The sequence below is a fragment of the Pygocentrus nattereri genome, chromosome 1 (genome assembly GCF_015220715.1).
Source record: "Pygocentrus nattereri isolate fPygNat1 chromosome 1, fPygNat1.pri, whole genome shotgun sequence".
NCBI lineage: Eukaryota > Metazoa > Chordata > Actinopteri > Characiformes > Serrasalmidae > Pygocentrus > Pygocentrus nattereri.
In genome coordinates this window covers 45,864,614-45,891,473 of record NC_051211.1, presented here as the reverse complement: position 1 = coordinate 45,891,473, position 26,860 = coordinate 45,864,614, and the positions used below count along the sequence as shown (strand labels likewise).

Genomic DNA, 26,860 nt, shown 5'->3' with positions numbered 1-26,860 from the left:
ATATTGGGACACCAGAATTGACCTCAGCTGATCAGTTCAGTGAAAATGTGCTTGACAGCTTTAAGCTCAATTTTACTACATTGAATGATTATTAATCCTCTGCTGCCATCATGTGGAGAATAAAATACATTACAATTCAATTCAATTCAACTTTGTCATTATACAATACAGGGTAGTACAGTATAATGAGACACTATCAGGGTAACTTTCCAGCGCAGTAATAAAAGATGACCCACACAACAGTGATCCAGGCAACGTTTCTGTAAGAACTGAACTGCAGTTACATGTATAAAAATGGTAAATTAAATGACTGTGATAGACTGTAATGAATTGTAAAGAAATTTACTAAATTATGTTGTATTCTTTAATTTTTACTTATCAACTTATCATGATTTTGTTATACTGTTCTTTTAATACCGCAAATTCATTAAAATGCAGAATATTCACTAATTCAGATCAGTACAATAAAATCTTTGAATAGCATTTCTTTACTTTTCTGAAAGATAAACTATTTTTTATCTGTATTTTAACTGTGTGTATGTGTTTGTGTGTGTTTTATTTATTTGTTTGAATTATCAGTCTTTATAAGTTGTTCTATGTGTGTTTGTGAGTGTGTGTGCGTGTGTGTGTGTGTGTGTGTGTGGTGTGTGTGTGTGAGCTGGTTATCAGTGTGTGGATCAGCTCTCTGCAGGTGCATTAATGCTGTATTACACTGGAGTGTTTCCTCTCTCTGAAGTCAGTCTCCTGTATGTTGGTGTGTTTCTCACCACACTGCTGCGAGTGTCTCTCCTCAAACACACACACACACATACCTCTAGAGACGGAGGTGGAGTTCTGTTCATCAGCGCTGACGCTCTTTTGATAAATATGGAGAAAGAAAAAAACGCCTCCTCTGATTTGTCTCTGAAAATGTTTGATGATTTCCTCTCCTCTTTCTAATAAGGTCATAGTGAGTGTGATTGGCGGCTGTCGGGGCCACCCCTCTCTCTCTCTCTCTCTCTCTCTCTCTCTCTCTCTCTCTCTCTCCCAGTTTCTTCAGTCTCTCTGGGGGAGTGGAGGTGAAGCTTGTTCTGCTGCTGAGTTGAACGGACTGTGTGCAGGTCAGAGTGAGATGGACAGCTGTGTGGCTCTCATTTTCCTGTCCTCCACAATAACATTCACCACAGCTGGTAAGTATTCACTTTGTAAGTATTTTGTTGTAATTGGTTTCATAAATCCTACCAGAATCAGAATCAAGCTTTATTTTCCTGGTATACATACAGGGAATTAGGTTTTGGTTACAGGAGCACAAAGTGCACAGCATCAGACAAACATTTACATAAAATAAAATCAAAATAAAATAAAATAAAACATACATTACTACAATCACTCACTCATATATACACACACACACACACACACACACACACACACACACACACAGTCATACCTGTAACATTGTGCAAAGTATGTGTCTTAAGTTAAAGTGCTGAGTGCAGCGGCAGGTAAGGGGTATAGTGGCAAAGAAAGTGATATGTGAGGTAACAGTCAGATGAGTGGGTTAATAAGGCAGGTAAATAAGAAGAAAGAAACACTGGTATGAGTTTCAGAGTATGAAATATTGAATGTGATACTATATACCAATATGTTTAAAAGTGCAGTTTAGAAGCTGGAATATTGTTTTTGTGTAATATTTTAACTGTTCAATAGACATCCACGTTTAAAATGACCACATTACATTAAAACCAATCATTTCACTGTAACTCCACTCTGTATTAAAATTTTACTAAAATGTTTGAAGATTTCAAAATAATATTTATTAATTTATTAATTTATTAATAATTTATTCATTAAAAAAACATCAAAGTCCTCACTCTCTCTCTCTCTCTCTCTCTCTCTCTCTCTCTCTCTCGCTCTCTCTCGCTCTCTCTCTGCTGTACAGCCAGTGTGAGGTTGGTGGGTGGTGAGAGTCGCTGTGCTGGGAGAGTGGAGGTTAATGATGGAGGACAGTGGAAAGAAGTTTGTATTTTAGAGTGGGATATGACTGATGCTGCAGTGGTGTGTAAAGAGCTGGGCTGTATGAACGCTCTACGCACTGTGAGTTTTGGATCAGTATCAGAATCAGTGATGATGGGATATGCAGACTGTAGCGGATCAGAGTCTTCACTGAAGAACTGTTTTACTGATACATCTTATCAGTATTGTACTACACCAGTTGCTGGAGTCGAATGTTCAGGTAAGTTGTGATTTATATTAAAATGCATTTTAACCTTCATGACTCTATGTTGCTAGTTGACTTCAGGGGTTACATTCAAAATCTACTCTGTTTCAGATTACTGATGGCCTTTTAAAAATATAATTGTAACCTAACCCAAAGGTTTCCTATATTAAAGTAATGTAATCTGATCACCTTCCTTTACTTTTGGATTATGTGTTTCAATTAAATAGGTTTTGATAAATAAAGAAAAGAGGAAAAACATATTTCAACAAACCTTTTTAACTTAACACACAAACACAAAAACTTAATTATTTCCTGAAACTGAATGAGAGATTATAGGTGTCTTAAATATTGTGCCTCACAGAAACAGTCACTCTCACTTTTAGCAAAACACATAATGATTATTTATACATAATAACATTTTGAATACATCATTGAAAACTGCTGAAGACAGAAATCACACAAGTGAAGTGAAACAAACTGTTAGATTAAACCTCTCAGATTAAGGTTTTCAACAGTGAGATTTATAGCTGGTCAAACTGCAGAATTTTACGGAGCAACAAGCGAGAATAAAGAGTTTTAAGTCTGATAAGATCAGATCAGTCTAATACTGTAGAATCTGGTGTGGAAATCCAGAGTAAATACCAGATTATGCTGCATATCTCAGTCCTATCAATAAAACCACAACCTAACACATGTTTTAATAACTTTAAAAATAGTTAAGTTGGAATAATCATGTTTTTATGCAAGCGACATATACAAACAAACTTCAAGCACCAAACTTCATGTGCAATTCCGCTGAAAATGACCATGGGAGGGTTAACTGTAACAGACAAGAGGTTTAGCTGTAACAACTGGCAGTGGACCCACCCCCTCAACCCCCAAATAAAATCTCTTTAAATCTACATGTTTTATGTGACATATTCATCATTAAAATAGCTCATTTTGGTGAAAGAAAAGGAGTTTGTATCTGAATGTAAACATTGTATTTTTATAATGTACCTGTTTCTTTTTTACTGTTTCTTTTTTTACTATTTTCACATAAAAATATGAAGTATTCATGTTTTACTCTGATATTTATGTTTCTAAAATTCTAATGAATAGGTGACAAACCTAGACTCACTGCTGGTCCTCATGAATGTTCTGGACGACTAGAAGTACCTAAAGACAATAAATGGCACACGGTGTGTGATGCTGACTTTGACGAGCAGGATGCAGAGGTTGTGTGTCGAGAGCTGGGCTGTGGGCTTCCTGTGGAGGTGCTGGGAGCAGGTGCTTTTGGCAGAGGGGACGGTCAGGTGTGGTCTGAGGAGTTTCAATGTGAAGGGAATGAATCTCATCTTTACTCCTGTAAAAAAAGTTCCACAAGCAAAAATATCTGCACCCATGACTACGACGTGGGAATAACATGCACTGGTTAAGTATCAGTCATTAATATGTCATTAATAAAGACTGCATTCTAATCAGTTCAATACATGTGAAATTAAAAGAGCAATGAGTTGTATTTGTTCATCTTCAAGCTGGCAAGTTGCTGCACATCATTAAACTCTCAACTCCATGTTTAGGTCATACTCAGGCTCGACTGGTGAGTGGCTCTGACTCTTCTAACTGTTCTGGTAGAGTGGAGCTCCAGTACTTCAGTGAATGGGGCTCAGTGTGTGATGTAAGCTGGGATATGAGAGCTGCCAGTGTCCTCTGTGGTCAGCTGAACTGTGGGAGTGCTGTGGCTGTGTTGGGGTCAGACTGGTTTGGGGAGGGGAGTGGCCAGATCTGGGCTGATGTGTTTGATTGTCAGGGGAACGAAACGCACCTGTCAAAATGTCCCATTTCATCATGGAGTCGAACTGCATGCTCTCATAAACAGGATGCTGGCGTCATCTGCAGTGGTGAGTTGCTCCTAATGTACAACCCCAATTCCAGTTAAGTTGGGACGTTGTGTAAAACATACATAAAAACAGAATATGATGATTTTCAAATCCTTTTCAACCTATATTCAATTGAATACACTACAAAGACAAGATATTTAATGTTCAAATGGATAAACTTTATTGTTTTTTGCAAATGTTCACTGTTCACATTTTTAATTTGATGCCTGCAACACGTTCCAAAGAAGTTGGGACAGGGGCATGTTTACCACTGTGTTACATCACCTTTCCTTTTAACAACATTCAATAAGCGTTTGGGAACTGAGGACACTAATTGTTGAAGCTTTGTGGGTGGAATTCTTTCCCATTCTTGCTTGATGTACAACTTCAGCTGCTCAACAGTCCGGGGTCTCCGTTGTTGTATTTTGTGCTTCATAATGCGCCACACATTTTCAATGGGAGACAGGTCTGGACTGCAGGCAGGCCAGTCTAGTATCCGTACTCTTTTACTACAAAGCCACGCTGTTGTAACACGTGCAGAATGTGGCTTGGCATTGTCTTGCTGAAATAAGCAGGACGTCCCTGAAAAAGACGCTGCTTGGGTGGCAGCATATGTTGCTCCAAAACCTGTATGTACCTTTCAGCATTAATGGTGCCTTCACAGATGTGCAAGTTACCCATGCCATGGGCACTAACACACCCCCACACCATCAGAGATGCTGGCATTTGAACTTTGCGCTGATAACAATCCAGACAGTCCTTTTCCTCTTTTGGCCCGGAGGACATGACGTCCCTGATTTCCAAAACCAATTTGAAATGTGGACTCGTCAGACCACAGGACACTTTTCCACTTTGTGTCAATCCATCTCAGATGAGCTCGGGCCCAGAGAAGCCGGCGGCATTTCTGGGTGTTGTTGATATATGGCTTTCGTTTTGCATGGCAGAGTTTTAACTTTCACTTGTAGATGGAGCGACGAACTGTGTTCACTGACGATGGTTTTCTGAAGTGTTCCTGAGCCCATGTGGTAATATCAGTTACAGAATGATATCGGTTTTTAATGCAGTGCTGCCTGAGGGATCGAAGGTCACAGGCATTCAATGTTGGTTTTCTGCCTTGCCGCTTACTTGCAGAGATTCCTCCAGATTCTCTGAATCTTTTGATGATATTATGGACTGTAGATGATGAAACCCTTAAATTCCTTGCAATTGCACGTTGAGAAACATTGTTCTCAACAATGTTGTTCACAAAATGGTGAACCTCGCCCATCCTTGCTTGTGAATGACTGAGCCTTTCAGGGATGCTCCCTTTATACCCAATCATGACACTCACCTGTTTCCAATTAACCTGCTCATCTGTGGAATGTTCCAAACAGGTGCTTTTTGAGCATTCCTCAACTTTCCCAGTCTTTTGTTGCCCCTGTCCCAACTTCTTTGGAATGTGTTGCAGGCATCAAATTCAAAATGATTGAATATTTGCAAAAAACAATAAAGTTTATCTATTTGAACATTAAATATCTTGTCTTTGTAGTGTATTCAATTGAATGTAGGTTGAAAAGGATTTGCAAATCATCGTATTCTGCTTTTATTTATGTTTTACACAATGTCCCAACTTCATTGGAATTAGGGTTGTACTTCACGAAAACTCTGTTATTCTTAAAAAAAAAGTCTTTAACTAGGTCTCTTGCATCTGTAGTAAAAATAAAAAATATACACTTTATTATATTTTTCCTCTTTAGGTTCCTCTCTGGCATTTCAGGAGGGGCGAGTGAGGTTGTCTGGAGGGATGGAGTGTGAGGGGGAGGTGGAGGTTTACTTCATGCAGGACTGGAGGAGAGTTCTGCTGGACTCCTGGAGTGAGTCTGAGGCCTCTGTGGTCTGCAGACAGCTGGGCTGTGGCTCTGTGATCAGCTTCTCCAGCTCCTCTAAATCCCGTCCTGAAGACAGACACATGTGTGTGACAGGTTTCAATTGTTCTGGGAGTGAAGCTCATCTGGGGAACTGCAGTAGCGCACAAGCAGTTAACTGTAGCTCCAGAGAACAGCTCTCAGTCTCCTGCTCTGGTAGGAATTACAGCAGTTACATATTTAAAGTTGCTAAGAATCTTCCTCAAATAATTCTCACCAAAATACATTGTAATATTTATTGTTCATCTCACCATCAGGAAATTTATTTCCTTCTTGTAGTAAAACAAAGTGTAATATGTTGTTCTCATCCTAAAACAGCTGAAACGTATAAATAATTTTAGGGTGAACTGTTTGTGTGTGTGTGTGTGTGTGTGTAGGTAAGTTTAATCCAGCTCAAAGCTCCATCAGGCTGGTTGGTTCTGGGGGAGACTGTGCAGGAAGGCTGGAGGTTTTCCACAGTGGCTCGTGGGGGACAGTGAGTGATGAATTGTGGGAGATTAAGGATGCGCAGGTGGTGTGCAGACAGCTGCAGTGTGGAGTGGCCCTCAGTGCTCCAGTACCAGCCCGGTTTGGACCTGGAACTGGATCCATATGGCTGGTGGAGTGTGAAGGGAGTGAGACGTCCCTGTTGAACTGCAGATTTCAGCTGTCTGGAGAGGATGATTGTGAACACAGGAAGGATGTAGGAGTCGTGTGTTCTGGTAAAATGTGTTAAATGCTGTTGTACTTGAAATATTAGGCCAGCTGTAGCTGACAAAGTTACACAGTCTTTGCAAATGTTAGAAGGATACATACACCACATTTTAAACTACTCATATACAAACTGAGAGACAATTCGTACAAAAGACATTAATGGTAAAACACTAATCTTCTAAAGTAGCATAATTTAATAATAGGTAATTCTAGAAGTAATACAATGTAGCAAAGTATTGACTTAAAGCAAAGTGATTCTTTTCCCATCAGAGTTTAAAGAGCTCAGACTCACTCAGGGCTGTGAGGGGAATCTAGAAGTGTTCTACAATGGAACCTGGGGCAATGTGTGTGTAAATGGGATGGATGAAGAAACAGCAAGTTTGATCTGTCAAGAGTTGAACTGTGGGAGAACTGGCAGTGAGTTCTGGGCCAAAGCAAGAGTGGAATCAGCTCCTAACTGGCTGGATGATCTGAAATGTAGGAAACATGACTCCACTCTGTGGCACTGTCCATCTTCACCCTGGGGAAATTATAAGTGCAATGAGGTCGCTAAAATTACCTGTTCAGGTGGGGAGTTTGTGGAGGTTTTCTATATTGACATGAACAGAATTTTTAAAAAAATCTGTTTTACTCTGAAGTGACAAAATGTAAAATCAAAATAGATTTATGTAAATAACTAAATGAAAAAATTTTTTTTGACATTCACAGCAAAGGAAAATCATTTTGTGCAGCGAAGTCATCTGAAATGCTTCTTGTCATCTCCCCATCAGAGACAGTGCTCAAGTAAGGATATATATTCAAATTGTGTATATTTGCATATTAAAATCATAATAATAATAATAATGAGTATATATATATATATATATATATATATATATATATATATATATATATATGAACATGAGACTGTCCTGCACAATCACTGTTTCTGTATCTCCTCATGTGTGATGTGTGTGATATAGAGCACCTGCCTCTCAAGCTGAAGGGAGGAAATGGAAGCTGCTCTGGGAGGCTGGAGGTGTTTTATAACACTGAGTGGGGGTCTGTCTGTGATGATCTGTGGGACATCAGTGATGCTCAGGTTGTCTGCAGGCAGCTGGGCTGTGGGCCGGCGCTGAGTGCTGATGGGAGTGCTGTCTTTGGTGCTGGTGTAGGGCCTATCTGGCTGAACAGAGTGAAGTGTAGAGGGAATGAGATTCACCTGTGGGACTGTCCTCATTCCCTCAAGAAACACACTGAGTGCTCCCACAGGCAGGATGCTGGAGTCACCTGTAAAGGTTAGTAGAGTCTCCTGGATTTTAGAGATGTAGAGTCCAATCAAGACAGTTTAACTTGCCTATCAAAACATATACAAGGCTGCTTTGAAAGACTGCATTGATGCAGATATCATCTAATGCTAGTCTGACACATGCAGTTCTTATGACGTCTGATACAGAATTTCCAGTTTACATGACTTCACTTTAGTGCTTTTGTGATTTGTGCTTTGTTGGTTAATTGTATGTATTACTTCTGTATTTACAGATATATCAGTGCCTCCTACTACTACACCCATAACACCAACCATCACCTTCACCACTACAGGTACTATTTGTATCTCTTAGGTCATTTTTCTAAATCTTTTTGAAAAGGTTGTTCAGTGCCCTATAAAGCTTCTGTTCTGTATTTTTATTTGCAGTTGATCAGACACTGAAGAGAACAACCACTCCTCCACAAACTCTTTCAGCATCCATTTATTCGGTGTCTCTCCTAGTTTTGGGAGCAGTGCTCTTCCTGGCCTTAGTGCTTCTGGTTGTGCTGTTTTACCAGAACAGAGTGCTCAGGAGAGGTAAAGAGAGTCAGAGATCATCTACAATCCACTTTCTATACATTCTCTTAACATCTTTAGTCCTTCAATCTGTCATCAGTCTTCTCTTCTACTGAACTGGCTCCATGTTTCTCTCTGTCTCCCTCACAGTGCTCTCTAGGAGGAGGCGTAAGACTCTGACTGAGGCAGTCTATGAGGAGATCGACCGCAGATACATCACTAAAAAAAATGACTCAACTCGAAGAGGTGAGTGATATATGGAGTGATTTATGTGAGGATTTTTGTGTTAAATTAAAATATATTTACATTTTAGATTATAAATTATATGCCAATGCATGCTGTAATGCCCAGTAATTAAAGCATTATTTAATGTTCTCAAATCAATTGTGCCTTTAATATAGATTTCTCAGTGTTTTGATAATAACAGTAAATCAGTTAAATGAGAGTTTAGTGTATATTAGATGAAATGTGCAGTTAGAGTAGCTCTACATGTAGTGCAGTGTGTTAGTTCTGCTGATAAGCATCTATCAGGCAGTTAAAATTAAACTGTATAATTCCTGAAAAACTTCCATATATGTACATATAGAGAAAGCACACATCTGCAGGTGCGTGAGTGTGTGTGTGTGTGTGTGTGTGTGTGTGTGTGTGTGTGTGTGTGTGTGTGTGTGTGTGTGTGAGTGAGTGAGTGAGGGAGAGAGAGAGAGAGAGAGAGAGAGAGAGAGGAGGGGGGGTAATCATGTAATCGTCACTGTGTGTGCATGTTTGTGTTTCTGTCTGTCTGTGTCTGTGTATGTCTGTATGTGTGTGTGTGTGTGAGTGAGTGAGTGAGTGAGAGAGAGAGAGAGAGAGAGAGAGAGAGAGGAGGGGGGGTAATCATGTAATCGTCACTGTGTGTGCATGTTTGTTTTTCTGTCTGTGTGTGTGTGTGTGTGTGTGTGAGTGAGAGAGAGAGAGAGAGAGAGAGAGAGAGAGAGAGAGAGAGGGGTGATCATGTAATTATCACTGTGTGCATGTTTATATGTTAGTGTGTTTCTGTCTGTGTGTCACTGAGTTATTGAGTGAATGAGGCCAATAGTGAGAGAATTACTAAATGGATGACAAGTGAATAACCAAGTGAATGTGTTAGTGACCGAGTGAGTGACCAAATGAGTGATTAATTGGGCTAGTGATAGCACATGAGTGACTGAGTGAGTGACCAAATGGCTTAGTGAGTGAGTAGAACAGGTGAGTAATTTAATTAGTGATCAAGTGAGTAAACTAATGAGTTAGTGAGTTAGAGTCCATGACCCAGCAATGGTCCCCATGACACAGTGAGAGATTGAGCGACCGAGTCAGCGAAAGAGGGATCAAATGAGTAAGTGACCAAATGACTTGATGAATGATCAAGATGATGATCAAGGCCAAGTGATGAGTTAGTAGCAGACAAGTAATGGAGTGATTGACCGAGTGAGCAACCAAGTGAATGAGTGACCAATTGAATGGTCGAGTGTGTGAACAGTTGGCCAATACTCAGTTAGTGACCAAGTGATGGAGAGATCAAGTGAGTGATCAAGTGATAGAATGAGCAATTGAGTGACCAAGTGACTAAGTGAGTGACTGAATGAACAAGTGAGCAAGTAAATGATTAGTGAGCGACCAAGTGACTGTCCAAGTAAGAATGTGACCAAGTGACCAAGTGAGTGAGGGAATGACGAAATGAATAATCAAATAAGTTGCTTGAGAATGTCTCAGATACCAGTTGAGCGTCTAAGTGACCGACTAAGTGACTGACTATATGAGTGATCAAGCGAGAGACCATGTGACCAAGTGCGTGACCAAAGCAGTGGAAATGACCGAATGACCAGGTGGATGTATGAATGACCAAATGAGTGACTGGGTGAGTAATAAAATGATCAAGTAACCAAGTGACAGAGTGACCAAGTGACTGAATGACCAAGTGACCGAATGACCAAGTAAGTGAGGGAATGATGAAATGAATAATCAAATAAGTTGCCTAAGAATGACTCAGAGACCAATTGAGTGTCTAAGTGACCGACTAAGTGAGTAGCTATATGAGTGATCATGCGAGAGACCATGTGACCAAGTGAGTGACCAAAGCATTGGGAATGACCGAATGACCAAGTGGATATATGAATGACCAAATGAGTGACTGGATGAGTAATAAAATAACCAAGTGACCAAGTGACCAAGTGACCAAATGACCAAATGACCAAGTGATCAAATGACCAAGTGACTGAGTGAGTGACCAAGTGAACAGGTCAGTTAGAGAGAAACATATGAGAAAATGAATCAGTGAGTCGGTGCAATAGATAAATGAAACTTTTGTCTAATCTATAGTCCAATATTGCTGTAAATATACTGACAGATTTGTTTGTCCAGTCAAACCAGAGTAAACTAAATTAATGAAAGTATTAAGGATAATAAAGGAAGCTTATTTCAACTTTTCGGATGGTGTCTGTGAGTTAGTAAGACAGTCAGTCAGAGGTGTCAGTGAGCAAGTAAGTGAGTAAGCCAGTGTTTGTGTTATTGAGCAGTAGCGTGCTGTGCCTGTGCCAAGTGCAGGCAGTGCTATTATTAATCAATGTAACTCAGTCTCATACTGGACTCCTGCCTTGCCCTACTCACAAAATGTCGCTGATGCTAAAGCTCCGCTCTTCCACAGCCCCTATTGCTTTTCTACCAGTGGTCATCCATAACCTAGCTGATAAAATGAAGGTTCTTGAAATCATAAGCTTAATTGCTTCCATAACTGTTATTTATGTCCTCCATTTTAATGGTTCACACGAAAGCTACCTGAGCGCTATTAACTCTTTCTTGTGGAGAACCTTCAGCTGAACTGTGAGCATGAGATGAAGCAAAATCCATGAATGCAAGAACACATGACAAAAAGCTTTACAGCACAAAGCTAAAGCCATTAACACATCAACTTAGAGATACCCAGCACTAGACCAACTGCACTCTATCACAATCAGCCTGTTCAAAAACAATCAGTGCAGCATTCAACAAATAACAATAAATAAATAAATATCTCCAAAAATAAGATAATAGAAGTCAAAATGACATGCAAATACATATATACAACCTTTTAGCCTCAGAGCTGTAAGATTATAACCAGAAGAATGAAAATACATTCAGCAGTCATACATTTTCCAGACTGGTAATGTGAAATTACTGTAGTATATTATTATTTTATTAGTCTTTTATTTTAACATGACTATAATCGTGTAAGTTGAATAGAATTTAATTACATGAGTTGCTCTTCAGTTTTGTTTTACGTATGAGCAATGCATGAGCATCAGGGTCACAGAATATATACTTTTGACCAGAACGTCCAGCCTTATTTACTGATGACTTTCCCAAAGATCTAAATGCAGATGTGACTTTAGTCACTGTTCCTACTGGAACATTAGCCAGTGAGAAGTCTTTGTGATTGAAGCTGCCCTCAGTGCCCCAAAAAAGTCAGGGAGCAAACTATCAGGGACATCTTGATCCAAAATCAAGGTTAACTGAGCCTGTTCAACTTTTTTTTTTTTTACATACCAGAGTGTGGTAGGATCATTGCCTAATTGCATCGTGCAGCACAGCTGTCTGGACATTTCTACACTCAGTTTGTTTCTCCACTCATTTAATAATTTATTTTCCATGAATTTGTCACCAGATTTTATTTCACAATGATCCACAGCATACTCACAGGATGTGAGATGATCTGATCTGTTTGATAGTAAAGAGCTGTGTGAAGAGTTTTGAGAAAGTCTTGACTTTTGAGAAGTCAGTATTGAGAAATGCATGTAAAAATCATTTTAATCTCATTATGTAACTCATAAAAAACTGAAATGTAGTGTTCTGAAATGATTAAAATGATTTGACTGGTGAAATGATTAATCATAAGATTATAATATTATCTAATATATATATAAAAAATTCTGCTTTTATTAATATTTAATAAAACATTTTATTAATATTTTATTAATATTTATAAACATTTTATTAATCTTATGTTACTTTAAACTCAGTTAAAATTAATAAAGGCTTTTTTTGTGTGTGTGGGGGGGGGGGGGGGTTATGTCTGAGAGCTCCCTCTACTGTCTGCACTGATGTGATTTCCTGTAAATACCTGCTTCACAGTGATCCACAGCACATCAGGATTGTGGGGGTTCTTCACTCTGAATGTGTCTGATGACTGTTCTGCTCTCCTCTAACAGGAAATGTCCTCTCTGAAGAGCAGCATTCAGGATATGAGGATGTGGATGAGGAGCTTCTCTCAGGTAAGAGGACCAGAACACGTGTGTCCGTCCAATGAGAAATGTTAAAATCACAATTTAAATTTGAAAAAAATGATCACTACATTTATTTATATATAAGCCACAGTTACACAGAATTGTTTATCGTAATTCCAGTATTTGATATATAATAAATATAGTAAAGGGATTAATGTATGTAGCACCTTTTACAAACCCACACCTGGTTCACACCAGTAAGAAATGCAAAAATCAACAATAAACAAAACTCTCTCTCTCTCTCTCTGTCTCACACACACACACACACACACACACACACACACACACACACACACACACACACACACACACACACATATAAACACAGTTCCTGTGTTGATGAAGTAAAAACTCTTCACACCATGCCTTAAAGTCTCTCAGTGACTCAGTTGTGGTGCAGATTCTCTTGGTCAGCAGGCTCAGAAAATTCTAGCCATATTATAAAGCAGAGGTGCACAGTTCCAGTACTGTGGAGAGCTGGCGTCCAGCACGGTGTGATCATTTCCCTACTCAAACACACCTACTAAACTTCACAATTAACAGGTGAGTTCAATCAAGTGTGTTTGAGCAAAGAAATATGCAAACTGTGCTGGACTGACTCTCCAGGATGTGAGATGATCTGAGCTGTATGATCGTAAAGAGCTGTATGAAAAGTTTTGAGAAACTCTTGACTTTTGAGAAGTCAATTTTGAGAAATGCATGTAAAAATTATTTTAATCTCATTATGTAACTCATAAAAAACTCAACTGAAATGTAGTGTTCTGAAATTGTTAAAATTATATGACTGGTGAAATGATTAATTATAAGATTATAATATTAAAATCGGCTTTTATTAATATTTTATCTTATTAAAGTTTGGTCTGTGTTATAGTGTTATGTCTGAGAGCTCCCTCTACTGTCTGCACTGATGTGATTTCCTGTAATCACCCACTTCACAGTGATCCACAGCACTCAGAGGATTGTGGGGGTTCTTCATTCTGAATGTGTTTGATGTCTGTTCTGCTCTCCTCTAACAGGAAGTGTCCTCTCTGAAGAACAGCATTCAGGATATGAGGATGTGGATGAGGAGCTTCTCTCAGGTAAGAGGACCAGAACACGTGTGTGTTAAAGTTTATTAGTCAAGTTCCTTTTAGTCATGTTTGTTTTATGCCAAGAACATTTAGACCCAGAGTAAATATAATATTTGATACACAGGTGAGGAGTAACCAGTTACATTAATTCAGTTAAATTTACTCAGTTACATGAGTTCATGTCAATTTTTAGAGACCTTTTACTTACTATTTTTTAAATGATAATAGTTTTAGTTCTACCCCTCTATACATCTACAGTATTCATCTACATTATTTATGAGGAAAGTAATTATTTCAGATTGAAATTCTCTTTATTAGTTTATTTCTCTAAAGATTTGATTCATCTCTAGATCAGAAGTGCCTGTTGGAAATGATTCTTTCCATAATCATATCACTTTACTCCATAATCATAATGGAATCACGCATTGAAATTTTTATTTTAAAGAATCTTTGAATAAGGATTTTATTGTGAAATGTAATTAAAAGTGCTAAATTTTTGCAGCAAAGTCTCTGAATGGCATAAATGTAGAATATTATGATGATGTCACCACCAGTGGCCTGATAAGTGAGTCCCTTTTTTAAATTATTCATCTGATCTCATTTGTGTTTAAATTAAATCACAATATTAAAAAATGACTGCACTGTTTGTAAAGTGAGTCTGCTTTTGTTTGATTTAGGGGAATCAGCAAAAGAGTACGAAGCAGAGAGCTATGATGATGTCATCACTGCTGGACAGATCTCTGATAGTGTAGCAGGTGTGTTTCTGTTTTCAGGTTTTGTTTTTCAAATTTTGGAGGGATTAAAAAGCTTAACAAATGCTATGAAATTAGAATGATCTAATATTCTGTATACTCCAGTATCCTCCCTCAGTCCAAAGACATGCAGTCAGGCCATCTGGACATGCCTTTTGTTGCCCCTGTTCCAAATTTTTTGGAACATGTTGTTGGCATCAAAATAGGTGTTTATTTTTCAAAAAAGAATAAAAAGTTTCAGTTTCGACATTTGATTTGCTGTCTTTTGACAATTTGCAATGTAATATAGGGTTTAAATGATTTGCACATCATTGCATTTTGTTTTTATTTACATTTTGCACCTGGAAATAGGTTTATTTATATGTTCATTTTGAAAGATTAGCTGAAAATATATGTTGAAAGCTACACTCAATGAAGTGAGTGTAGTGAGTAGTTTCAATTGATTTTATTTACCCCTCTCTCTCTCTCTCTCTCTCTCTCTCTCTCTCTCTCCCTCTCTCTCTCCCTCTCTCTCTCTCTCGCACATCTCTGTATTCACTGATTATTATTAAAGCACATATTAAACATACATTATAAAAGGCTGTCTGTACCAAACCCCAGCTACCAAGAAAGGCAGCTACTCCTACAGTTAATGAGAGAAAATACAGTCTAATGTACCTGCTGATTTCTTAATAAAGTTAGCTACATAATATTATACCATCAACATGTTGGTTACTAGTGAACTTGCTCATGCCTGTTGTAGTATGTTATGTTTGAGTAACAAAATGAAGCTTTAATTTCTCGTCTAATCACTTACATTGCTGACTACGGAGCCTGTAGCCTAAACTGAGCATCTACTAGAGCTAGAGTAGAGCTGATTGATTTAGCCAGCAACATTACGAGCAGTCCAAACAAAAAAATGAAATGCAGGGTTTACAACTGTACAATCTTAATGTGTTAATTGCACTCATAACCTAGCTAGCTACATTTTTACCATAGTGATGTTATTTGTTAGTCTATAGCATGTGTGCTACATAAGTGAACACTCAAGAAGTCAAAGTTACTCTGGGGTTCAGGGCAGCGTAGCATCTCCTACTGAGATAAACAGATTGGGCAGTTGAGTCTATGGCCTAGCCACAGTTGCTCTGAGGTCAGCTGAGAATCAGTCATGTCTGACGCTAGTTATGAACATTATGGCCACTGATAACATACAGAATTTTGGATAGCAGTGGTTACTAAGCAGTGATTTGAGGGTGGAGGAAATTAAGGCAGAGCTTGCCAGATTTTGATTGGCCAAAATACAGTGACAGTGCTCAAAGTAAACAAATCAATGTTCATTATCCTGAAAAATGCAGCATAATGAATATTCCGTCCTCATTTGGGTAGGTCTGTAATACTGTGGCTGCACCCCTGAGTAAACTACCACATTAAAATAAGGGCTCTGTTTCAACGTTTAATCTCATGATTGGAGGACATTTAAAAAAATCCTTCTAATCTACTGAGGTCTGGACCTTGGTGTCATCACAGCTATAGTTGCGGCCGAGGTCTGGACCTTGGTGTCCTCACAGCTATAGTTGCGGCCATGGTCTGTATTTGTAGTGACTTTTTTGAGTAATATGTGGAGCTTCACTGTTCCTTACAGCAGTGGTCGACACATAAGTGCAGGAGGGTATTCTAATGCCCACAACATTTGCTCATCATACCTGTAAAATCTGACCCAATTTAATTGTATTATACATTTCAATTTTACAAAAATAAATATTTTCTATATTTTCAAAAATCATAAAATTCTACACTGAATGATTGTCTGAAATACCTGACAAATACAGCTGTCTAAATGATGATTTTATATCCTTTAAATGTCTCTGTGTTTTGTTGTAGAGGACGTAGCAGAGAATTATGATGATGTCATCACTGCTGATCAGAGCTCAGCTGTTGTAACAGGTTTGACTTGTAATGTAACAACACTGTAATCTCAAACATGAACACAGTCACTGATGATACTGAAGCTGATTTAATGATTTTTATCTCTACATTTTCACAGAAGACATGTCAGAAAACAATGATGATGCTGTTACCGCTGGACCAAACTCCAACATTATGACAGGTATGCTTTTCTTAAAATTGGCAAACCATGTAAAGCTGAAATATCAACAGGTAAAACATAAGTTTTGTTTTTTTTTCTTATTTTTATCATTTATCTTCCCATGTTGATATAGTGGACACACTAAAGAATTATGATGATGTCATCACTGCAGGACAGGACGTAGGAGAGGTAAAAGGTGAGTGTCTACCATTCCACATGAATATTAATGAGAAGGATGAAGAAAGTGATTAAAGTACACAGGAAGTCTCGTGAATGCAAGTTTGCATATCTATGGTATATGATAAACGGTGTCCTCAATATTTTGATGTAGAGCAGAATGCTGCACTTTTTCTAACAAGTACCATCTTTATTCACTCTTTAAATAAGTGCAGAAATATTTATTCATCACTTCTAATGTAGTTCTATATAAGATGGACTGGACAAATGGCATGTGCTGGGAGAATACTGGAGTTCACATTAGGGGCTCACTGCATTTTCAGTGTTTAACTATTGGGAAATCATACAAATGCTGCAACCCCCAAACAAAGCATCACTGTGTTTGTAGTGGTCTGGTCTAGACAGAAAAACAGGGCTGAACTTGTGCAGATGTGTAGAAGTCCTCTCTATATCTGTCTAAGTGTATTCTAAGAGCGACAGGACAATACAGATGACTGACACTTAAAGTTGGTTGTGTTTTTGTTGGTTGTATCTTTTATTCAAGGTCACACAATAGACCCATAGAGGTGTTGGTTCTGGAGTGCCCAACACAGTTTGGTGATCTCTCCAGTCATGCACTTTAGTTAAAGTAAAGATACCCATGGTAAAATATTACTCCAGTAAAAGTAGAAGTCCTCCCTTTAGACCTCCACTTGAGTAAAAGTACAAAAGTATTTGTAAGTAAAAGTATTGAAAGTAAAAGTACTAAAAGACTGATGTCCTATTATCACTTTTGTGACAAGACTCTTGCTTCATTAACTCATTTTAGGTGAAAATACTCCAGTGTCACTCTTGGTAAACCAGTCTTTTAATAGAATGCCTTTAATTAGTCTGAGACTGATGTCTATTAAAATTATCATTAGCACAAAAGACTGAAGACAAACAATTTCCATTAGGTAGAACCTAGTGGCTCTGAAATAACTTTTTGCGAACAAGCAAAGTTTCAGTTTAAGATTTATTTGTTTAAATAAAAACTTGTTTAAATTGAAACAAGTTTAAGTTTAATAAAAACTTGCTTTAAACTCAGGATCACAAATCCTGTACTAACAAAACAAAGTTTCCTGTACTATATTGCATCTGTAGGTCTCTGTTCATAAACATAAGCTAGCCAAAACTAATTTAATATAAAATGAATTAATGTTTGTATAAATTCAGAAAAAAAAGACAAATTAGTCACAACTGCATATATGTACATAATTCTATATTGTGGTCTATTTACACAAAGTTATATTAGAGTTGGGAGTTTCTTCCATCATTTATGTAGGAGTAGGTGCCGTTGAACCATATGCTTGCACTGGGTCTGTAGGTCCAACAGGTCAGAACAAAGTGTGCACTGTGCCCTGATTGGTGTTCTTGCTTTGCACCTCTTTGGTTTTACATGTTACATTTTTATACACACATAAACTAAAAGGAATGACTTTGCATAATGTACAGGAGTAAAAAGTAAGATTTTTGACTTTGAAATGTAGTGGAGTGAAAGTAAAAAGTCGCCCAAAATGGGAAAACTTCAGTTAAGTACAGATACACACAAAAAAACTACTTAAGTACAGTAATGAATTACATTTACTTCATTACTGTCCACTACTGGATTTCTCTACTGAAACACACTGACTAAACTCATTAACAGATGAGCTGAATCAGCTGTGTTTAATCACTAAACTGCATAACAAAGAAATCTGTGCTGGACATTGGACACCCAGGAGCAGAGCTGAAGAGCTCCGGATTAAAAAGACTAACCTGGAAGGGAACCAGACAGAACTAAAACCATTCAGTAATCACTGGCAGCTCTGTAGCATACTTAGCATTCTAAGCATTTTAGTAATGGTGTTTAAGAATTATAGAAAATAAACTTTTAAAGAACAACTTGGTCAGACTTGTTAAATAGACTTGCATAGTGCTTCATTTTCTGCTCTCCTTTACTGTTCTCTTTTGGACATTTTTGGAATATATTAACTATAGGAATGTATTAATTATAAGACATGGGTTTTTTGTTATTATTTTAAAGAGTTGAATGCTCTTCTTGTTTTACAGATTATGAGGATGTGGAGGAGGAGCCTCAGGCAGAGATGAATCATGCAACTGAGAGCACACAGCCAGTGTCTTTCCTCAGGAAATTACATTCAAACCTCTTCAAACGCAAGAAATTTTAAGATTTTATCATAAATCACCCCCCCACACATACACAGCTAAACATCCCCCCACACAGAGTTCACATGTTTCTTTTTTATACATTTTCTATAAGTTCTACCAACCCTAGTCAGCTAGGAACAAGTGTTATATTCATATGCATGTTTATGATCTTACTTTGATCTATTTATTCTCTTTTCTATCTTCTTGAAAACATTCTGTATCTGATGTGATGAAGGTAGGAAAACCTTCATTTTTAAGTACAGTTTAACAACATGATTATTTTTGGTTGAATGTCTGAAATTAAAGGAAAATTAATTTTCATTGTAAATGACGTATGACAGCTTTCTGTTTTCAGTGCTGCCATTTAAAATCATGCAGCACCTCATAACTGTCTATAGAGCAATTATAAAGCACTGATCACCTACTGAATACTGTGCTACACTGTGAAAATGGTATGTTCACTGGTTTCTTTTTAATACTGTTTTTCATAATTGAATATTTGTTTTTAATATTGTGAATATATGAAATGTATTTTTAATATGGTCTCTAAGGACAGTGTAGGGTTCAATTGTTAATGCTGATGGTCTTTCATAATTTTAGCACTTATGTTTATTGAATAAAAACATTAATACATTTTGGAGATTATTGATTATACTTCTGGAAACTCTAGCACAATTTCATTACAGTTACAAGCAATAATTGTAACAGATTCTAAGGTTGGATCCTCTTCACAATTTGTGATTCAATGCCTCATTGTTCTCATTACCATTGCCATATCACACACACACACACAAACACACACACACACACACACACACACACACCCACACACACCCATTTACATTTACATTTACATTTATGGCATTTAGCAGACGCTCTTATCCAGAGCACTTACAAAAGTGCTTGTCATTACTTCAGAATATCTCATGTTAATAAAGGTCGACATAATTTTAAAGAGCTTTGCTCTAAATTGCTACCTGAATTTATCTATGCATTGAGACCTAAACAAATACAACAAGTAGAAAAGTACCTACAACTCACACAGAGTCTACACAACATTAAACCTGCTGGAGAAAAAAAAGTTTGTAATATAGTGAACAATAAAAGAGGTGAAGATCTTTAATAGACAGTGTTAGTGATTAGATAAGTGTAGTGTAAAGAGATGGGTCTTCAGACGTCATTTAAAGACAGCAAGTGATTCTGCTGTTCAGACACTTAGGGGAAGTTCATTCCACCACCTTGGTGCCAGGACAGAGAACAGTCTGGAGGCATGTTTTCCTTGTGATCTGCAAGATGGTGGGTCAAGTCGAGCCGTACTTGAAGCACGAAGGTCTCTGGGTACGGTTCTAGCTTTCACCATTGATCTCACGTAGGAAGGAGCTGGACCATTTTTGGCTTTGTAGGCCAACATCAGGGTTTTATATCTGATGTGAGCTGCTACAGGAAGCCAGTGAAGGGAACGCAGCAGTGGAGTGACATGGCTGAATTTAGGAAGGTTGAAGATGAGTCGAGCTGCAGCATTCTGGATCAGTTGCAGGGGCCTGATGGTACGCATTGGAAGACCAGCCAGAAGGGAGTTACAGTAATCTAGTCTAGAGATGACTAAAGACTGAACGAGTACCTGTGTGGCCTCTCTAGAGAGAAAAGGTCGAATTCTCCGGATGTTGTAAAGGAGAAATCTGCATGACCGAGTCAGGTTAGCAACATGGTCCGTGAAAGAGAGCTGGTCATCTACAACTACCCCAAGACTACGAGCTTCTGTAGATGGAGTAATCAGGGTGTTCTCAAAGGGAATTGAGAGATCACACCGAATACCAGAAGATCCCGGGATGTAAAGCATCTCCGTCTTGCTTGGGTTCAGCTTGAGGTGGTGGGTTGTCATCCACGATGCAACGTCTGCCAGACATGCTGCGATCCGAGTCGAGACCTGTGTGTCATTAGGAGGAAAAGAAAGGATGAATTGTGTGTCATCAGCATAGCAGTGATATGAAAAGCCATGGGAAGAAATAACATGTCCGAGTGAGCGGGTATAGACAGAAAATAGGAGAGGAACTGAACCTTGAGGAACACCAGTGGAGAGGTTGCATGGAGTGGATGTTGAGCCCCTCCATGTTACCTGGTAGGAGCGCCCCTCTAGGTAGGACTCAAACCACTTCCATGCTGTTCCTGAAATGCCAAGGCCAGAAAGGATAGACAGAAGAATCTTGTGATTGACAGTGTCAAAGGCTGCAGAGAGGTCGAGAAGAATCAGAACTGATGACAGTCCAGCTGACCTTGCTGCATGGAGTTTCTCTGAAAATGCGATGAGTGCAGTTTCAGTAGAGTGGGCTGGTTTGAACCCGGATTGGTTGGGGTCCTGTAGCTGGTTTTCAGAGAGAAAGACAGATAGTTGGTTGTAAACACGTTCGAGAATTTTAGAAAGGAAGGAAAGGAGAGATACCGGTCGGTAATTGTTGATGTCGGTGCCATCGAGACTCGGCTTCTTTAGGATGGGGACCACCCTAGCTGCCTTGAAAGAAGATGGAACCATTCCAGATGACAGGGAGCTGTTGATGATGGAGGAAATGAAGGGAAGTTCATGAGAGATAGACCGGAGCAGTGTAGATGGGATGGGATCCAGAGGACAGGTGGTAGGGTTACAAGATGTTAGTAGTTTATGTACTTCCTCATTTGAAAGAGAAGAAAAGCAGGTAAGAGTTTTAGGAGAGAGTGAGAGGTGGCATACAGTGGTTGGAGTCAGAGAAAAGGAGTCACAGATCTTATTCACCTTTTCTTTAACACGCACACACACACACACACACACACACACACACACACACACACACACACGCACACACACACACATTTTCTATACCACTTATCCTTCTGGGTCTTGGGGGAGCTGGAGCCTAACAGCACTACCTAATCTAATAACCAAGGACAGACTTGTACACAAAGAATATTGGGTTAAACTAGGTCCTTTTATGGAAGGATGGCATGCCCACTCCAGGTAAGGGGAAAGGACCTGCCCCAGGTGGAGGAGTTTTAGTATCTTGGGGTCTTGTTCACGAGTGATATGAAGAGGGATCGTGAGATCGGCCGTAGGCTGGGACAGGCGGCAGCAGTAATGCGGTCACTGTACCGGACTGTAGTGGTGAAGAGGGAGTTGAGCCAAAAGGCGAAGCTCTCTGTTTACCGGTCGGTCTACATCCCGACCCTCACCTATGGTCATGAGCTTTGGGTAATGACCGAAAGAACGAGATCGCGAATACAAGCGGCGGAAATGAGCTTTCTTCGTCGGGTGGCGGGCTACACGCTCTGCGATAGAGTGAGGAGCTCGGTCATCCGGGAGGAGCTCAGAGTAGAGCCGCAACTCCTCCGCATTGAGAGGAGCCAGCTGAGGTGGTTCGGGCATCGGATCCGGATGCCCCCTGGATGCCTCCCGGTGGGGGTGTTCCAGGCAAGACCCAGGGGTTGCCCTAGGACCCGCTGGAGGGATTATGTCTCCAAGTTGGCCTGGGAGCGGCTTGGGGTCCCCCAGAATGAGCTGGAGGAAGTTGCGGGGGACAGGGTCATCTGGGATTCTCTGCTCTCCCAACTGCTACCGCGACCCTGTTTGGACTAGGGATCATGGATGGAACAAAATTTGGAATTCCAATTCTGGAATTCATAGCACAATTTAATGGATTTTTTGGATTTCCTGACATTTATAGGACAAGCGTATTCTGTAACAAATAAAGTTACACGGTTCCAAAGTCACCACAATGTGCATCTTAGGACCCTCCCAAATCAACACTAAGTCTATTCAGGTAAGACTGTAAATCTTGTGGTCTTATTGGATTTTGAATTGTATCATTTCTCTTTTCAAAGCCTAATATTTCTTTCTTGGAATTTCCATCATTAAAAGAAGGTAATTCATATTCTCACCTATAAAAGTGACTCAGTCCACTGGTTTGGCCTGTTCCATCTGAGTCATGTGTCTCCTTGAAGTCTAATTTGAGTGTGTCCTATAAATTCACAACTCTTCATTAAAAAGCCTAATACAGACTGATTAAAGGCTCCTATGAAGGCAAAGGGACAATGTAGCTGAACCAAACTTGGCAGTCTCTATCACTTGGAGGTCTAGTTGCAGTATGCCTGGTTTGAGGCTCTTTGGGACCACCATTTTGTAAAAGGCAACAAAATATTATTTGGGCCTGTATTCAGGGCCTTAAAATCGCATACTGAAAATGTCATATAAAACCAATGTGACTTCACTAAACTCTGCACGCTACGTCACCTCAGGGCATAGTTAACAAGTGCCTAGTTTGGGTACCCCCAGGGGCCATGTCTGACTAAGCAGGCCCCATTAACACTTTGCTGTGCAGTATTATACAGACTCATAGTTATCATATTGTAACAGCATGGGTAAAAGTAGAGGACTTTTTTCCCAAGGTTTATTTCTGAACCAAGGAAAGATACCTGGTCACTTGTGATGGGAAGCTTGAGTTCAGCACTACCGCAACAACTGGTTGCGGGCAACCCCCGTTCTTCTCAACCTCCTACATAAAATTCAAAACCAGTTGGAGTTTGACCTCAAAAGGTCAAGTCATACATGCATATTTTTCAGAGATTAATATTTGTTTTGGAATGTATATGCATCTTTTTTTTCCTAACGTTAATTGTTGAAGATACATATTCTCAAGCAAATTAAGTGCTGCCAGAAAGGATGTAGGACTGAAGAAGGCAATATTTTTCATCGTTGATGGGATTTTACTTGTTGAAAGATAATAATTCATCCCATCCTCGGTCCAGGTCTTGGAGTATTGTTAGACAGGGCAAGGGGCCAACTGCATTCACTTTACTGAATAGGGGCCACAGGCCCATTACGTTCATATATCAGGTCAGGCCATGGGTCTATTGCATTCACTCCATTAGCCTAGGGCCATAGGCCCACACTTGCACTATGTTTGCTGGGTGACTGGCCCACCCATGCGCTACGTTCGCTGGGCAACTGCCCCACCCCCATGTACTATGTTAACTGGGTGACAGCGCATGTGTGGGTCCATGTTTGCTGGGTGATGAGCCCAATGCTCATTTGGCCAAAATGGCCCATGTGTGCACAATGCTCATTTGGGCAACAGGCATGCACTATGGTCTTTGGGCAATGGGCCTACATATGCACTATGTTATCTGGGTAACAGGCCCATAAATGCTCTAAATGTGCCGGATAATGGCCCACGTAAGCACAATGCTTGTTTGGACAATATGGCCCATGCATGCACAATGCCCGTTTGGGTGATGAGCCCATACATGCACAGTATTCGCTGGGCGATGGGTTTACACATGCACTCTGGTCTTTGAGCAATGGGCTTATATATACACTATGTTCACTGGGTGATGGGCCCAAAAAGGCTTCAATTTTGCTGGGTGATAGGCCCATTCATGCATAATGCTTGTTTGAGTGACAGGCCCATGCATTGAGGAGTCCTAGACTATGTTTGGGCCTAATGATAAAACATTGCATGATAGATTTCCAGGTTAAATGTTTTAGTAAGGAAATGATTGTGTACCATGAAATCCTTCCTTTTTGAAAGTCTATGGGGTCTACAGAGTCACTCAAGCATTAAATTTGATGTTTGTGTTTCTCTAACTTTACAATAATACAGCACAGAAACACAGTTTAAACATCTGAATCCACTGTAAATCTAAATAACCACTATTTTTATTTACTTTCATTAAAATTACTAACACAAATCTAATATTACTCTCTGTTTCTTGTATAATCCTTAGTTATTCAGGTGAATCTATTTCAGATCAGTGAATTTGGATAAATCCTACAGACTGAATAGTTCATTGCCCAAATGCTTCTCAGCATTCTTAGGTGTAATGTCGAATCCTCTATTTTTAACTTTTATATTTACACAATAAAAAAAATATTTCACATCACAAAATGATATTTTTTGCCATGAGATATTCTCATGTTTATTGTGCAGCCTGGGTGCATTTTACATGCTTTTTATTCTCCCACAGCAGCATTTTGTGTTCAGGTTTAACAATTCAGTCTATTGCCAAAATGCTAATGAATTGGCAAACGTGCATAAAGCTATCAGAGGTCCTCAGAAATGGGCATGTGTGGTCATTTTTCTCAAAACAAAGAAAGAAGAATATGCAACAAATGTCCAATATAAAACTAACTTACTGCACTGGTTTAGTTTTAACAGTCCTACAGCTCAACCAGCTCTGACACACAACTAAAATGCTAATGGCTAAGCGCCAAACACTGCAGCTACTAACACCTACTTAGCTGCGTCTGCAAACTAAACCACGTCTTTAAGTGAAACTGACAAACACAACTAACAAGGCGTATAAAGGCCTTAACAGCAATTAGAACACAATACTTAACTTCATTCACACCAACAGATGATAAACTAATGAACTGTTTTAGTTCCACCAGAACTCAAAACACATAGAAGGAGCTGGACTGTACATTGTAGTATGCATTGTTCATTTCCCTGTCAAAAGGTTAACTTTTTACTTTATGTGCACACCCAGATATTTATATCCTCACCAACACCATCAATAGTGAGAGGTGACAAGGCAGGTTTGGACTTCCTAAAGTCCAGCATCACCTCCTTAGTCTTACTGATGTTTGTGTCATCCGAGAATTTTTGCAGATGACACGACACTGTTGTACCTGAAGTCAGAGGTGTACAGGTTGAAAAGGAAAGAGACTAATACAGTCCCCTGGGGTGCCCCAACACTGCACACAGACTTGTCTGAGACACAGCCCTGCAGTCGCACATACTGAAGTCGTCCAGTCAGATAGTGCATTGTCCATGAGATGATGGATTCATCCACCTGCATCAGCCGTAGTTTCTTCCCTTATAGCACAGGCTGTATGGTGTTGAATACACTGGAGAAGTCGAAGAACATGATCCTCACAGTGCTGCCTGATGTGTCCAGGTGAGAGTACGTTCTATCCAGCAGGTAGGTAACTGCATCATCCACTCCAATGCCTTCTTGGTATGCAAACTGCAGAGGGTCAAGAGCTGTTTTGACCAGAGGTCTCAGATGAGCTAGCATCAGCCTTTCAAGTGTCTTCATTAAGTGGGATGTCAGTGCAAGCAGTCGATAATCATTCAGTGCTGGATGGGGACATTTCAATTTTGAATGTTTCAAGTGTTCATGTATTATTTCAAGGTCTACCACAAGCGCCTGTATTTTACTGTTGACATGTTTGCATATTTTGAATACATAATGGCTAGTTGGTGCTATAGCACATTAAAATGAAATAAAAACAGAAATTTTTTTCTCCGGCCCACAGATTTGTTGAGATTTTCTAATCTGGCCCTTTTACTCGTTGAGTTTGACACCCGTGCCCTAAGGTCTTAGTGTCAATCAGCATTTTTGCTATATTTTGTAGCATTTCCATAGAACTAGATATGTTGTGACAGACTACAATGTAGAAGTTAAAGTATCCATTATAAATCCATGTTTCTTCAGCTACAATACAACTAACAGAGAATGTGGGTCATTTACATGAACATGAACGTAAATTTTAAATGCAGAATCATGAAACAAAAAATCTGGGGCTGTAAAAGTTTGCAATGAACATATCCCTTATCTTAATTGATGAGCAACCTTGGTGATGCTTTATGAAAAAAGAGGAAGAAGAGAAAATGGACAGACATTCAAATTACAATCCCAGATAGTTATACTTTTGTCCACATTGTCTGATAGCCCCTAAATACATTAATTGAGCCTAAGAGCTGGTGTGAGCTTTAAATGGCTGTGATGAAAATGGGATTGAAAAGCATTGGCATTAAAATTACACAGGCACACAAATCCCCACAAAATCATGTGGACTTTTTAACTACATTTTGTGGCGCTTCCAATGTGCTACACGTGTTAGCTACACACAGCTAA

At 39.2% G+C, this 26,860-nt stretch overlaps 1 protein-coding gene across 1 annotated transcript; it reads left to right on the top strand.

Annotated features, from left to right (window-relative positions):
• Window positions 1–2,019: 2,019 nt before the first annotated feature.
• LOC108412202 (scavenger receptor cysteine-rich type 1 protein M130-like) lies at window positions 2,020–19,567 on the top strand. Its single transcript, XM_037538126.1, has 19 exons — window positions 2,020–2,215; window positions 3,302–3,613; window positions 3,763–4,083; window positions 5,799–6,122; window positions 6,344–6,667; window positions 6,930–7,226; window positions 7,368–7,442; window positions 7,622–7,936; window positions 8,181–8,240; window positions 8,335–8,484; window positions 8,614–8,709; window positions 12,666–12,728; window positions 13,757–13,819; window positions 14,313–14,375; window positions 14,488–14,565; window positions 16,423–16,485; window positions 16,586–16,648; window positions 16,761–16,823; window positions 18,875–19,567. The coding sequence occupies exons 1-19, from the start codon at window positions 2,020–2,022 to the stop codon at window positions 18,991–18,993; spliced, it is 3,045 nt and encodes a 1,014-aa protein (XP_037394023.1). The 3' UTR covers window positions 18,994–19,567.
• Window positions 19,568–26,860: the final 7,293 nt, after the last annotated feature.